The sequence below is a fragment of the Otolemur garnettii genome, unplaced genomic scaffold (genome assembly GCF_000181295.1).
Source record: "Otolemur garnettii isolate 467f Iridium unplaced genomic scaffold, OtoGar3 scaffold00023, whole genome shotgun sequence".
In the NCBI taxonomy this organism is placed as follows: domain Eukaryota; kingdom Metazoa; phylum Chordata; class Mammalia; order Primates; family Galagidae; genus Otolemur; species Otolemur garnettii.
Window position 1 is genome coordinate 352264 of NW_003852418.1, and position 15861 is coordinate 368124.

At 55.6% G+C, this 15861-nt stretch overlaps 1 protein-coding gene across 1 annotated transcript in view; it reads left to right on the plus strand.

The window, feature by feature from the left end:
* Positions 1 to 15861, plus strand: part of SRC (SRC proto-oncogene, non-receptor tyrosine kinase) — a 34528-nt gene that overhangs the window by 14152 nt on the left and 4515 nt on the right. The window contains exons 3-9 of the mRNA XM_012803976.2: positions 342 to 599; positions 2129 to 2228; positions 9321 to 9419; positions 9577 to 9680; positions 11560 to 11709; positions 13125 to 13280; positions 15318 to 15497. Of these exons, the coding sequence (XP_012659430.1) occupies positions 350 to 599; positions 2129 to 2228; positions 9321 to 9419; positions 9577 to 9680; positions 11560 to 11709; positions 13125 to 13280; positions 15318 to 15497 (1039 nt within the window). The 5' untranslated portion in view covers positions 342 to 349. The remainder of the gene's footprint in view (positions 1 to 341; positions 600 to 2128; positions 2229 to 9320; positions 9420 to 9576; positions 9681 to 11559; positions 11710 to 13124; positions 13281 to 15317; positions 15498 to 15861) is intronic.

The window sequence follows — 15861 nt, forward strand, 5'->3', positions numbered from 1 at the left end:
AGACAATTCCAGTCAATCATATATTCATTCAACAAACCCTCAGTGAATCCCCTCCTTTAAGTACATAGGCATGACTCAGATAACTGTCCCTGCCCAAGAAGGAGAGAAACAGCGACTTAAAGGAGAGGTGAGGGAGGTCAGGGCTTCTGATCATGAAGCTTCTTGCCTGGCCCTATGCCAAGGAAGCCGGTTTTATGGATGCCATCATTATGCCTGTTTTACAGATGAAGACACTGAGGCTCTGGGAGGCTAACTGAGCCCTCACTGGGCCTCAGTTTTCCCAGGTAGCCTTTCCTGCTCGCAGAGTTTCTCCTCCACCCAGGATCCTCTCTCCTCTCCAGCCAGGATCATGGGCAGCAACAAGAGCAAGCCCAAGGATGCCAGCCAGCGGCGCCGCAGCCTGGAGCCCTCCGAGAACGCCCATGCTGTAGGAGGGGGCGCCTTCCCCACCTCCCAGACCCCCAGCAAGCCAGCTTCGGCCGACGGCCACCGCGGACCCAGCGCAGCCTTCGCCTCCGCCGCCGCAGAGCCCAAGCTGTTCGGAGGTTTCAACTCCTCGGACACGGTCACCTCCCCGCAGAGGGCGGGGCCACTGGCTGGTCAGTGGGCCGGGGGTGGCGGTGCGGGGACGTCCTCGTCCCTCCTTGCCAGGCCTGCTTCTCCCTCTCAGGAAGAGGAAGAGTCTGTGGCTTGCTTGGCCTGGAGGCCTTGGGCATGGAAGGGCTTTACAAACTGTAGAGCGTCAAGTGCCCTGCGTTGCCTTTGAGGGTGAATCAGACACGGACTGTAACGAGGCCTAAAGATGAGCACGCAGGGGGACGCTGCCAGAGAGAAGGGCACAACGGGGACCAGGCCTCAGGCTACTGTTTTATGGCCTAGCATTGTTCTCTGCCCGGGCGGGGCTGCAGATGGGGCAGGACGGGCGACCAGCGCGTGGCACCCGGGCAGAAGGCTGCCCCAGTGCGCGGGGACGTTTGAGGCTGGGACAGCGCCCAGATGCGCCCCTGCGCCCTCTGCTGGCGCTTTGGGGGCACCGCAGCCCCGGGCCAGCGACGCTTAGAGAGATGCAGATGGGGTGGAGAGACTCAGACACACATGTTCACACAAACATGTGCGCTCTGCTGGCACACACCCACCTAGCACACTCACACAGGCTGAGCGGAGCCAGAGACACAGGCACACAACACACATAGGAACACACTCAGGGACACGTGGATGCACAGACACACCCCGAGATAGATGCACACTGATACACACACATAGATAATGTATCTCAGATAAAGACACAGGCAGTGCAGTCAGAAGCCTGTGCAGAGACACGTGCAGGAGACATACAGGCACATGCTCAGCTAGAAATACCGTTGTGAAGACTCAGAGTCACAGGAGCACACATGCACACATGCGCAGTTAGAACATACACACAGAGACACACGGATGGGCGTGGACCCCTCAGACACAGACACACGCCCAGATGAGACAAATGGACTCAAACACACTCATGCATTTGTTCAAGAAATATTCATGGAGTTCCTACTATGTGCCAGGTCTGTTCTTACAACCCCCTCTGGGGGAGAGAAGTAAAGAACAGGTATGTAAATTGTGCAGGGTGTTGGAAGGTGGCAACTCTGTGGAGGAACAAAACCAAACGGTGGGAAGGGGGGGCCTGGGGAATGTGTGGAGGTGGAGGCTGTAAAGGGACCTCTTTGAAGGGACAGTTACCTGGAGCTAAGTCTTCCCAGACACTTAGAAGCACCCGGGGTCACTTACAGAGAAATAGAGCTTCTCCAGCCACCAGCTCATTCAGCCTGCAGTTCCTTCTTAAATACTGTGTGCCAGGCTCTTGGGAACAAAACAAAGATGCCTATTATTGGGGACTTCTGGTTCCACGAGCCAGACAGATGTTAAACAGATACGCCAACCCTCTCCTAAAGAGCAGGGGCACACTGAAGCATGAAGGCACACACCCTTGCAGGGATGCACAGACACGAAGACAGTGTGGACCCCCACTGAGTGTGACCATGTCTCTGGGCAGGACACAATGGCGTATAGGAGACATTGCTTTCCCCCCCACCCCAGTCCCCCAAAGGACCCCACCCTGCTTTTCTGACACACCCACCCTTCTCTGCAGGCGGAGTGACCACCTTTGTGGCTCTCTATGATTATGAGTCACGGACGGAGACTGACCTGTCCTTCAAGAAAGGGGAACGGCTCCAGATTGTCAACAACACGTGAGTGTACCCCTTTCCCATAGCCCCTCTGGACGCGGTGTGTGTGTGCGGGGAGGGGGCTTCACAGTAGAGGGTTCCTGCTGTACAGGAGCCGTCGACAGAGGGCAGTGTGGAGCCAGGCGCCTGCTGCACTCTCGCCCTTGGCAGCATCTGCTGTCCTCCCTGGCTGCCCCGCCGGCAGGGCACCCCTCCCTGGCCGCGGGGAACCCCTCCCTATCCTTGCCTCTGCTTGCTCCCTCCAGCCCTCTCTCAGCTTCTCCCTCTCTCTGCTTTTCTCTCGCTGGCCCTTAGGAGGAAGGTGGATGTCAGGTGTGTACACACTGTGTGGGCGGCGGACTGGGCGGGGGTGCTTTGCTTGGGGCAGGGTGCCTTCTGCATGCATGTGCTTACACCGCCAGTATCCCTCACTGTGCTCTCTGGCTCCCTTGGCTGCTCTCCATCCCAGCATCCCCAGCTTCTCCACCCCCCACCAGTTTGCCCTGGTCCTGGTCCTGGGCCAGGCTGAGATGGAGGCCACACAGCGGACCTTCCTCACACTTCTTCTCTGTGCCCCTCCCCTCTAGCTCTCCCCTGCCCACTCAGACCCTTCAGCCCACCTTGAGCGCAGCTGCATGCAGGGTCCAGTGCTGAGCCCAGTGAGGCCGGGGTGGAAAAGGCCTTGTCCATACCCTCCTAGAGCCAGATTGCAGCTGGGGAGCCAGACCTTTGCCCAGTCTAGGCTAAGTGTCAGGCAGAAACTGGGGTCAACTCCTGGAACCCCTGCAGTGTGCCTCCCTCTGGTGGTGGCCACAGGGTCTGGGAGGGTCAAGGGCCTTGTAGGAAGGACAGGGAAGTTGTGTGGCAGGTGGAGGTGGTGGACAGCCACCCCTTGAGGAGGGCAGCTTGAGGGAGGGTGGGGACTGGAGGAGACTGATGCCTTTGGGGCTGTGCAGGGAAGGGGGTTCTAGAGGGTAGAGGAGAATTGATCCATCTCTGAGTGTCCTCAAAGGCTTGGCTCAGGAAGTGGGACATGTCCACATCTGCCCGTGTGTCTTGCTTGTCCATGCCACCCTTTCCTTGTGCATGCTATTCTCTCTGCCTGAAATGCCCTTTCTCCAGCCTCTGCCTAGTGAACTCCTATTCATCCCTCAAGATCCAGTGCAGACCTGCCTTCTGTGTGAGGCAGAAGGGAACACAGGTGCCAGGTGCTGTGCCAGTCATCTTTGCCCATGTCCTCCTTATATCTTCTCCTCTCTGCAGTCCAGTGGGCTCTAGCAATGGGGAAAGGGACTGTCTCCATGAAACTGAGGCTCAGAGGTATTGAAGGCCCTTGTCCAAGATCATATGGACAAGTAGCAAAGCCAAGATTAGAACTTGGGCTGTGGCTCTCTCCCCTCCTCAAGCTGCTCTCTGAGGGAGGCGAGGGACTTTCCCAGCAACCCCCCACCCCCAGTTCCCACATGTCAGAGTCCTGACTCCAGTCCCTCTATTGTCACCAGCTCTTTGCATCTGCTTCCCCCAACCTGGAAGCCCCTCAAGAGTTGCTCTCTGGTCTTCCTCTCTTCAAGTCCCCATGTCACCTGTTGTTCAGTACATTGGGGGTGGCCAGCCGCTGCTGGTGAACAGGATGAGTGAACAGAAATAACAGTGCTCTGAGCAACTTTTGTGCTCTGTGTGTGAGCCAGGTCCTGTGCTGAGTGTTTTAAGTTGCATTATTTTATCTCTGTGTCACTGCAGCCCTGAGAAGTGGGAACTCTCATTTGATCCATTTTACAGAAGAGGAAACTGAGGCCTAGAAAGGTGAAGTGACTTGCCCAAGGTCACACAGCTAGAAGGGGCAGAGCTGGGAGGGGTAGGCCAGCCCTTGGAGCCATGCCCCTTGCAGGAAGGCTCAGAGGAGGGGCATGTGGAGGGAAAGGCCTGTTCAGGGGGAGGACCTATCAGGACCGTGGTTTGGAAGTGCTAGGGGCATCTCACTGTAGGTGACAGCTTTAGTAACTATGTGGGGTCAGCAAAGACTCAAGGAATTTTGATTCTGCCTCTCCTGACCAGAGTGAGAGGGCAGGCTGGCCTGACTCCTTTGTCTAGCCCCTCTCCTCCCCTCTTCCTGCCTTCTAGGATGGGTTGGGGACGTTTGACCAGGCTAGGGGGATGGAAGAGATGGAGCATTACCCATGAGAAACCCCTGGGTAGCAGTGAGGGGCCCTGATGCGGGTGGGTGGATGAAGGAGCCCTTTCTCGCCCTTCCTCCTATTCCTACACTCAGCTCAGCTGAAGTAGAATCCCAGCTAGAAGGTGGGAATTAGAGTAGAGCTGGCACTGGCACTAGAGGGAAAAGAGAGAGAAGGGGACCGGGGAGGTGGTGCTTAGTGGAAGATGGGACACCCAAATTTGAGGTGATTGGGTCTCATACCTCACTCAGGGACCACCATGGTTATTTAGGATCCATTATTGTTTAGTGGCTGCCCTAATCTGTATGCATGAGGGAATCCAGCATGGGCCCCCACCCCATGTGTGGGGGCTGGGCTTGCTGTCAACGGAGGTGGAGAGCTTGACGATGAGCCCATCTATTGGGATTTGCAGTTAAGCTGGGGCAGCTGGGTGTAGCCAGCCAGAGCCTGACAGCCCCAGGCCTGAGGGTGGCTTGGGCCCAGGAAGTGCCAGGCAGTCAGATTTCTAAGATGATGACCACAGTCCATTGGCCTTGTTGCCAAATGGCCTTGGTACTGTGTAGCCCCGGGTCAGAAGAAGCCCAGTGGGGTCTGAAGTCTGCCAGACCTGGTGTCTGAGTTTCTAGGGCTCAGGACCCCTTTGAGTTGCTCCATGAACTGCTCCTTCCTACCACCCAAATTCCAGCATCTTCTTTGGGGGAGCTCTCCAGCAGGCACTGCCCGGCAACAGCACACCCACCAACCTCTGCCTCCTTGCCCTGAGCATTCTAGGGCAGAGGGCACCTCAGGACTGGAGCCTCCAAGCACTTCATGTCCTCCTCCACAGCCTGCCCTGGCCTCACCCTTCCCTCACTCTCTCCCAGGCCTTGGGGCTTGGAAACTTGATTGCCTGGCATTACTTGGGGCCTGGCAGCCTCAGGCCTGGGACTGTCAAGCTCTGGCTGGCCACACCCAGCTGTCCCAGCTTGTCTGCAGTCCCCAAAGAGCTCCCCCGACCCTCCTAATAGTTCAAGTGAGTTAATATCAAGATGCAAACTGGCATCATGTCCCAGGTTCCAAAGCTGCCATAGCCCTGATCCACATGCCAGCCTGGCTGGCCACAGGATTAAGTCTATAAGGAGGATCCTGAGGTTCAGAGAGATGAGGTTAGTTGCCTGAGGTCACATGGCTAGTGATCAGCAGTTGAGATGTAAAGTCTCAAATCAGGGCTTCCACGCTCCGTGCTTTCTCCTCTGGCCACACGTGGGAAGGTGAGAGGTTGAGCAGGGGGTGTGTGATTCCTTCCTTTCCTTCTTCCTGCCCATCTCATGAGGATCAGGTTCCAGGGAAGGCACTGGATGCAGTAAAACTCCTCAACCTGACAGATTGATTTTGTTGTTACATCCCATCACAGCCACCTGAGGGAGGTTTGTGCTTCCAAACCCTTGACATGAGAAGATAGGGCTTGGTGTCCCCATTTCACAGTTTGGCAAACTGAGGCTCTGGTGATAATCACAGTAATTATCTCAGCTTCCTCTGACCCCCAGCTCAATGTTGACTATTTACACACTTTGCCTGAGTGGGAGAGTCCCTGAGTATTATTTCCTTTTTATAGATGAGGAAACTAAGACCCAGAGAGGGGCTCAGCGCCCGTAGCTCAGTGGTTAGGGCACTGGCCACATACACTGGGGCTGGTGGGTTTGAATCTGGCCTGGGCCATGACAACTACAACAAAAAAATAGCCGGGCATTGTGGCAGGCACCTGTAGTCCCAGCTAGTTGGGAGGTTGAGGCAAGAGAATTGCTTAAGCCCAAGAGTTGGAGGTTGCTGTGATCTGTGACACCATGGCACTCTACTGAGAATGACATAGTAAGACTCTGTTTCAAAAAAAAAAACAAAACCCTAAACCCAGAGAGGGTATAGTACTCACCCAGGGTCACACAGCAAATCCTTATTGGAGACTAGGACTGTGCTGCTCTGGGTTTAGAGACATTTTGGAGAGTAGGGAGCGGCACCACAGAGACACAGATTTGGTTGTTTTTATTTATTTGTTTAGCCAAATTGGGATACTACAGTTCATGCATGTTCAGCAGCCCTGTTCTGGCATTTTCCATCCTCCAAGGGAGGCATGACTATTTCCTATCTGACAGATGAGGAAACTGAGACTGAAGGTGTGATGTGGAGGGGTCAAAGCCAGCAAGGTATGAGCTGCGATGCCACCCAAGGCAGTCCAATTCTGGAGCTCAAGGTCTCAGACACCTCCAAAGTCAAAGGCTAGAATGAAGTTGGACCTTGTGTATCCTTTAGCAAAATTACAGTGCATTTCTTTCCCTGCCCTTGTGAAATAAAACTCCCAAAGTAGTCTGTGAAACCCCAAACTCACATGTGGGCTGATGTTGGAAAGCTAGGAGCTCTGATTGCTGAAGTCTGGGTAATGTCAGCCAAACTCCTCTCGCTTCTGGGGCCCTGCGTGGCTGGCCACTGGACCTGTGCTTCCTGCCAGTCGTCCACTCTATATGGGGGGCAGGGACTCCTCAGAGGGCAGCCTCCAGACTTTGGCTTTGTTAAGCTGCCTCCTTTGGCCTCACAAAGTTCTGGGCTTATCGGTGTGAGCCACTGCACCTGGCCGAGCAGCCTCTGACCTTTTGGCCCAGTTTTGGTGCTTTGGGTCCTGTCATCTTCTGCTGGCTTTCCTGAGGGCCTCAGCCTCTGTGAGGTCCTGGAAGGCCTGCTGTGTTTGCCTGTGGGCACCCAAGGGCTCCGGTTCTCACCCTTGCTTTGTCATTGATTCGCTGTGTGACTTTGGGGCAATCACTGCTCTTTTGTGTTCAGTTTCCCCAGGAGTAAAATGGAGGCTTTGGACTGAAAGATCTGAGAGAACTGTTCCCTGTGGCTTGAGTCCCTGCTTTCCCTGACCGTCCCTGTCTGTGACTCAGTTTCTCCAACTCTCTAAAGAAAGTGCTGGGTGCTGTGTGACCTTGGGTGATCCCTCAACATCTCTGAGCCACAGTTCCCTAGTCTGGGGGCTAGAACCTTGCCTGCCTTCCTTGCAGGGTGGTCATGAGGGTCAAATGAGACAGACAAGTGTGTATACCTTGGGTGGTTCACAGTAGGGAAGTGGATGGAGATTTTGGGCATCCATGGGCTTCTTTCCATGGGAAGGGACTCACCCCTTCCCTCTAGGGACCCCCCTCTTGCTCCTCTGCACATGAGCTGTCCCCCAAACTGAACATGGGCTCATGTGTTGCCATCACACAACTGAGTCAGCTCCACACAGCCCCAGCCGAACCCTTTGGCTCACTCCATCTGAAGGGACCCACACCCTCTGGTTCACCTTGGCCCACCCACTCAGCTGATCCCTGGGGTCTGTAGTGCTTACCTGTCCTCTGACAGGTCCTCAGAGAGCTCCCCTAGTCCTGCTTCTTCTGGCCTCAACTTCTTCATCTTTAAAATGGACTGAAGAATCTGGCCAGGGGCAGCTCAGAGGAATAGGGAGCCAGGGTTCAGATTGTGTCACTGTAGACAAGGTTCTTTCTGGAAGGGATTGGGGGGCATCCTAAGGCCTACACAGGGCGGCTAGGACAGATTCTTTTAGCTCTGCATTTACTTTCTTGCCTCACTATTTGTACAGATGATCTCAGGGTCATGGTAAGGTCCAAAGGCCACACAGGATTGAGAAGAGCTCAGCAAGCTGTCAGCCCCACCCCTCTCTGTAGGTGAGGGTTCCTTCTCAGCTGGAAGCCTGGGTCCAGCTGTGTGACCTTGAGCAAAGGCTTTTGCTTCTCTGTCCACAGTTTTGCCATCTGTACAGTGGGATTGAGAGGGGCCCTAGTTCTCAGGTTGCCTGCCCAGTGACTCCCCCCACCAATCCCCATGGACCTTCCCTGTCCCTGTTGGTTGCTGTGGATGTGAGGCCTCTGTGGCTGCCCTCCCCCCCGCCCCCACTGTCCCTGTCTTCAGCACCGCCTGGCTCTCCCGCTCTCTCCCTTGCTCTTCCTGTCATTCTTTGCCTCTCACCACCCCCATCTCTGCCTCTTCTCTCCTGTCGGGCTCTCGCTTTCTCCTCCCTCCTCTGTCTCGGGACCCCCGATCCAGCCAGACCTGGTTCACGTTCAGATGGCTGCAGAGGTACTTCCACCCCACCCTGCCCCCACCCAGGCCCAGGGGACCTGACCCCAACCCCTCCTGCCCTTCCTCCACACCCTCTCCACCCCTTCCTTTCCACTGGGCAGTTAGCATAGATGTGCCCTGGGCATTGGGGCTCTGCCACCTTAGCCCCCTCTGACATGGCTTGCTGTGTGACTCTGGGCAAGCCCCAACCCCCTGTGGCCTCAGTTTCCCCCTGAAGCTGGTAGGCTGCAGGAGGAGGCCTGAAGTCTTTAGCCAGGAAGCCCTTTAGATGTGACCCATGATTTGTGACAGAGACAAGCATTTGCTCTAGTTTTCAGGGTGGGGTCTCAATTGTCACTGGGCCCCATCCATGTCTCACCAACTCCCAGGATTGGGCTTCTGAATCTCAGGGCTTGGGAGACTTTGTGAGGTCTAATTTGACTCTATTTTGAGCAGGAACCTTCTCTCTTGTTATAACTTTACTTGCCTTTAGGGACAGGGAGGTTACTCCCTCACTCCAAGGCAGCTTTAGGCATCTTGAGATGTCTCAATACATCTGAAAGGTAGCAGATTACTTCCTGTCCCAGGACTTTCCCTTCAGGCTGCTCAAAGTCAGTCCTGCCACGGTCCTAGACAAAGGCCCTCTGAGCCAGCTTTGGTGAAGAGGCATCTGGGCCAGGGAGGGGCAGAGTTCAAGGCCAACTTGCCCTGGCACGCTGTGGGAACTCAAGCTGGCCCCCCCTGGGCCTCATTCGACATCAAGGGGCCCTAGCACAGCACCTAGGAAGATCACGGGCACCGGCTCACCGCTGATGGCTTCCTTCTCCTTTGCTCCTCCTTCTGCCCTGCTCAGAGAGGGAGACTGGTGGCTGGCCCACTCGCTCAGCACCGGACAGACAGGCTACATCCCCAGCAACTATGTGGCGCCCTCTGACTCCATCCAGGCCGAGGAGTGAGTATATTTACTCCCTGTTTCTGCCAGTGCAAAGTCTTTCCTGGACTAGGGTGGGAGGTCTGGCTGCCCAGGGCCCCAGCCACATCCAGGGAGAGGCACTATGAGTGAACAGAAGCCTGGATGGCCAACACCACCCACCTCCCTCCCACCCCAGGTGGTACTTTGGCAAGATCACCAGACGAGAGTCCGAGAGGTTACTGCTCAACACCGAGAACCCGAGAGGGACCTTCTTAGTACGAGAAAGTGAGACCACAAAAGGTATGGGTATTTCTGTTGACCAATGGAAACTGAGTCTTTTATGGGTGGTTTGAACTGGGTGTTGCAGAGTGAATAGGAGTTTGGTATATGGAGTGGGAAGAAAAGAGCTATCCAGGTGGTGGAAATGGCAGGATCGAAGATAGGGAGATACATCTAGGGACCACAGTAATCTGGGTTGGCCAGAGGTGCAGTGAAAGATGAGGCTTAGCCTCTCTGGCCTCAGATGAGGAGTGGGCACAGGTTATCAGGAGGTCTGAGTGTCACATAGCAAAAGGCTTATTCCCAGGGTGGGTGCTGGTGCAATTGGCCCCTCTTCTTCTCCTTCCCAGGGGTTCTGGGGCTGCACTGGGTGCCGGGCCTGGCTTTGCATCCCCCATGTCCTACCGTCTTGGCCCCTGCTCCCCTCCTGACCCTCCCCCAAGCCAGAGAATGAAGATCATCCCCTTTCTCTCCAGCCCCTCTCAAAGTGGGTTGCAGGCGCCTCGTCACCATGGCAACCAAGCTGGGCCGCTTCCTGTGGGCCTGGGGCTCAGCAGGAGATGGGAAAGCAGAGCATCCATGTCGTGCGTGTGCGTTTATGAGCAGCTGTGTGGCCGTGTACAAATGTGCATGCTGTGTGTAGGTCTGGGCATGTGTGTGTGTGCACGTGGGGGTGGAATTGTGTGTTGCTGTGTGGGAGTGAATTGTTGCAGTTTGTCCTTGTGCCTGGGGATCTGGGGAGCGTGTGCTTGTGTAAGCATGTGGCCATTGGGCACGGCATGCCTGTGCGTGTGTGCACACATGGTCGGGGTTGGCTTCAGCCTCAGGCCTGTGTCTTCTACTTGCACACAGCCTGGACCATCTGCAGAAAATCATGGTTGTCCAATGCAGGCTTGAGATCCTTGGGTATGGGCTTGAGTGCCAGCTCTGTGTCTGGCTTGCTAGGTGACCATAGGCCAGCTACTTTTCCTTTCTGGGCCTCATTTTCCCCAGCTGTACACTGAAATTGTAACCTCTGCTTGAGGACTGTCCAGAGGAAGGTCTGTGGGCTGCAAGAGGTGTGCTTCCATTCTGATGTCTGCACAATGGCAGGCCAAGTTCCTGAGAAGGGTCTTTTCTGGCCTCCGGTGTCTCTGCTCCACCTCTGGGAGCCAGCCCCCCTTCCTCATGCCACCTAGGTATCTTTTGGGCTCAGGTTAACAGAGGCTCCTACCTGGGCCTGCTGGGTGGGAGGAAACATTTCCAGCAAAAGCTTATCTAGGCTCGAAGGAAACAGGGAGGGAGCCACCAGGGCTGGCCCTACTTGGCCTTGGCAGCTTTCAGACATCACCTAGAACATGATCTGCCCATGACTGCTGTCACCTCTGCCAGCCATTCCCTCTTGCCTGAGCCTGGGCCTGTCTTCAGGAATGAGCAGGCCACAGACAGTGCCCCTGTGGGCCTACCCAGAGAGGGAAAGCGGTTAGGCCAGGGAAACACAGCCATGTGGAGCCCTTCCCAGCCTCCCAGCAAACACTTATTGACTTCTTACCACCTGCCAGGCTCTCTGTATGTGGGCTAGTCAATGAGATTCAAGATTCTCATTGAATCTTCCCAGCCATCCTGGGAGTGTCCCCTTTGTGCAAAGGAGGAAACTGAGGCTCATAGAGGGCAAGTGACTTGTCAAGGTCACATAGTTGGGATGCACACCTGAGAATCAGAGGTCCTTCCAGGGCCCAGGGTTCGTGGCAGGACGATCTGGTCACGTGTTCTTTGCTTACTTGGCTCTGCCTGGGTTGCTGCCCCAGAGCTGGTTGCTGAGAGACAGGGTGGGCCAGTCAGGCACAGAACAACGCTTGGTGCCATGGCCTTTGGGAGTGATTGGCAGGGTGGTCACACTCCCTTTGGGCCTGCCCTGCAGGTGCCTACTGCCTCTCTGTGTCCGACTTCGACAACGCCAAGGGCCTCAACGTGAAGCACTACAAGATCCGCAAGCTGGACAGTGGTGGCTTCTACATCACCTCCCGCACCCAGTTCAACAGCCTGCAGCAGCTGGTGGCCTACTACTCCAGTGAGTGCCCAGGGCTGCCAGGCAGTGGGGGTTGGGCTAAGCCCTGGGGGGATGGGAAGGGCCTTGGGACCTTAGCCACAGACCCTGAGGAAGGGGCTTTGGAGCCTACAGGAGCTGGGGGTTTCTGTTATCCTGGAAGGCCAGGTCTGCTGCTCCCTCTACTTCCCCTCCCTCCCCCACTCCCCCTCTTCCTATCTCCCTCCTCCCCCCTCCTCCCCCTCTTCCTTTCTCCCCTTCTCCCTAACCCCCTCCTCCTCCACCCCTGCCCCTCTGGCCTTCCCTCTCCTCCTCCTTCTCTGTAGCTGGCTGGTGTGGAGGGGGCTGCCCTGAGGAACACCAGAGTGAGCTGGTGGGAGGGAGGGAACAGAGGCTGGTATCATTTGTCTCCATTTGTCTCCACAGTAGGACCGGTCTGAACCGGTTCCTGGGGAAGGAGGAGGGGGTGGCTAGATTGTAGCAGCAAAGAGGGAGAGAGTGTGGGAGAGAGAGTGGTTGAAGGGGCTCACCGTGTAGGGTGGGGAGGTGGGGGCTTGTGCAGTGGTGTGGCCCACCCTCCTGGACATCCCGAGTCACCCTGTGGATTGCTATGTCAGAGGCCTGTGCGTGTCTGTGGCCTCTGTGTGTAGGCGTGGTCTACTCAACACCCCCAGCCTCTTCCCCTTAGCTGGGCCTCCCACTTTCCCCTAGGCTCACCAGCACTCTTGGCCCTGGCCACCGCTGTGGGGTCCTGCTCCTACAGAACCTTCCAGGGGCTATCTTGGGTGGGACCTTAAGATAAAGACCCCTCGCTGGCTCTGAGGCCTGTGTGGTCTAATCTCTTTCATGAGAGCCTCTGCACAGGCCCTACCCTCTGCTTGGAGTGTTCTCCCCAACTTATCCCCTCACCCTCCTCCAAATCCCAGCCCAGCTGCCACTTCCCTGGGAAGCCTCCCAGGACTCAGGCCCAACTGCTGTTGCACACACAGCTGTCCTGTCCTGGACATAGTCAGACACATGCATGGTACCCCGGGGAGGCGGGGGTGGGGGGTGGGAGTGATTGAGCTCTTCCTTGGCTGTGAGCTCCGAGGTTCCTGTAGACTTTTTCCTCACTGGGTCTCTGACTACCCTTAAAGCAGTGGTTCTCAACCTGTGAGTCACGACCCACAGGAACTGTATTAAAGGGCCACAGCAATAGGAAGGTTGAAAACCACTGCCTTAAAGTGTGATGAATGAATAAATGAATGAATGACTCAGTAAGCAGATGTGATGCATATAGCACTGTCGGCCAGTGTGTGTCGGGGGCTGTGTACACAGACCGTCACACCTGGCCTGGAGGCAACCTGTGTATGTACTGTGAGTGGGGCTGCAGCACATTGGACAGGGAGGCCCAGGGCGGTCGCCTGGCCTGACCTGCACCCTCCTGCCTGCATCCTCAGAACACGCCGACGGCCTGTGCCATCGCCTCACCACCGTGTGCCCCACGTCCAAGCCGCAGACTCAGGGCCTGGCCAAGGATGCCTGGGAGATCCCTCGGGAGTCACTGCGGCTTGAGGTCAAGCTGGGCCAGGGCTGCTTTGGAGAGGTGTGGATGGGTAAGGCCTGGCCCTGCCCCTCAGGAGAGACCGTGGCCCGGCGAGGCTGGGGGGGACCGGGGCAGGGTAGGGGGTCCACTTGAGAACCAGGCAGATGTCTGTCTTGCGTGGAAGCTCAAGGCTCCCTTGGTTCCCTTTCCTTTTAGTCACCTGTGCTGAACAGCGAGGCACTGTTGTAAATACAGAGCTCCCCAGTGCCAACTGGCACTGAGTTAGGGTGTAGCTCCCCAAGTGCTATGCGCGGCACCCCTGCAGAGTGTCGCATCTGTTTGTTAAAGAGCTGCTCAGAGTCAGGCACTCTGGCTCCCCACAGACCTGCCAGGCAGCCTCTCTCTGAGCCTCAGCCTTCCCAAGTGTAAAATGGGGCTGGTGATAATAGCATCTATCCATCGTGGGACTGTGAGAGAACATGGCCTGTGTATGTCCACATGTTAACTGTTAGCCATGGGAAAGGCAGCCCCGGCTCGCTGGGTGGGGGGTGGGGCACTGAGAAACTTAGGGTCTGGCATGTTCTGTGCCTGTTAGTGATTTCCTGTCTAACCTTGGAAAAACAGCAAACCGTCCTTGAAAATGAGCACCATTTAGCAGTGACAAAACCCAGGCCCCTCTTCTACCGGCTGGTTTCTGCTGACATAGGAATGTTATAGCCAGGGTGGAGGTGGCCATGACAGTTCTAAGTCTGTGGCTTTATCAGGGGAGCATGGTCTGCTCTTTCCAAGGTGGTTTCATCTGAGCCACAGCATGTGTCACCGTCTCCTCTCTCCTCTCTTCAGAGCTGACTGAGGAGAGGGGAGAGGCTTCCCTTAGGGCAGTGGTTCTTAACCTGTGGGTTGTGACCCCTTTTTAACAATGAAAATACATTGAGGCATCAGGAAGGTTGAGAACCACTGCCTTAGGGGAAGCAGTGCAGGGCCAGAGGCCTGGAGGTTGGGGGACGGGCCAAGTCAGGCAAGGGAAGGTGTGGGCATTGAGCTGGCGAGCATGGAGAGGACCTGAGCACCCCTTGAATGAATGCATAGCTTTGGCCATTGTGGTGACTGCAAAACTCATCTTGGCTTGGGCATGTGGTGGTGTCTGGAGAGAGGGTCTCTCTTCCTCCCAGGCTGCTCTCAGTAGACTCTTGAAGGGCGTATGCAGATCCCCAGATGGCCAAGGCCAGGAGGGCCACAGGGATGGGCCCGATCCCCAACCCTTAGATCTAGGTGTGGCAGTGGGGAGGAATGGGCCCAAGGCCACTCATTAAAGAACATTCCAGCCTAGCAGGGACCAGTACCCAGATTAAACACACTGGTCTAGGACATGTCTTCCCCCAAGGCTCCCAGTGTAAAAACCACATAATAGTAAAATGCATTGGCATTACATTACATTATTTACGGAGCTCATAGTGGGCCTGGCCTGATGGCTGAAAGCATTTCAGCTCAAATAGCTCCCACAGGTAGGCCCAATGGGATTTCCATTTCCAGGTGAGGAAACTATGGCAGGAGGCAGGAGCAGGAGCAGGAGTCACACTTTGGCCAGTTTGACCTCCATGCCTCTGTGGTTGGTGCAGAGCTGTACTTTCTAGGGGGTGTGGGCTCCAGAAGCAACCGCTTGTCTGGTGGCCTCAGTTGTCCCTCGGACCAGCGCCTCCTCACCACTGGCCCCAGGTAGTGCCCATTCCATTTGTGGACACCTGAGGCACCTTTGATGCCCTGTCCAGAAGGAACATAATCACCCAGGAGTGAGAGCAGTTGAGTTGGAGCTTCTTTGGGGTATATTCCTGAAAATCACAGTCCTGACAATAGCTACTGTATTTTTGAGCAAGTTACAGAGACCTATTTAATTCTTGCAACAGCCTTATGAGGAGCACTGTGTAATTGTCCCCATTTTACAGATGGAGATACTGAGGCACAGAAAGGGTCAGTACCTTGACTGGCCTTGTTACATGGCAAGGAAGGCCAAAGCCAGAACTGGCACCCAGGCAGGGAGGTCCTGGGTCCTTGTGCTATAGGAACAGAGGATCCTCTGCTGAGGCAGTCTGCATCCCTCCCCTGACAGGGACCTGGAATGGCACTACTAGGGTGGCCATCAAAACCCTAAAGCCGGGCACGATGTCTCCAGAGGCCTTCCTGCAGGAGGCCCAGGTCATGAAGAAACTGAGGCACGAGAAGCTGGTGCAGCTGTATGCAGTGGTGTCTGAGGAGCCCATCTACATTGTTACGGAGTACATGAGCAAGGGTAAGGCCTGCATGGGGTCACGGCGCCGCCCCTCGCTGGACAGCCTCCACGGATAGGGCTGTTCACAATAGCCGGCAGGTGGGGTACGAGCTGCACCTCCCCCCAAATCTAGGTTGTACGTCTTCAGAGGTGGATCGGAATATAATCAGATTCACACGTCAGTGGAAAGTTAAACCAAAGATTGCCTTCCTCATTTCACTTTTAAATGACTTCCTATGGTGTATCTTGTCTCCCCCACTTTTCTGGTTTCCTAAAGCTGTTTACCATATTGGGGCTGAGTTGCATCTAGGTCAAGTTGACAACAATTAAGTTGACCTTCCCTTAATTTTTGAATTACTTAGTTATTTTTCAAAATTGCACTTTT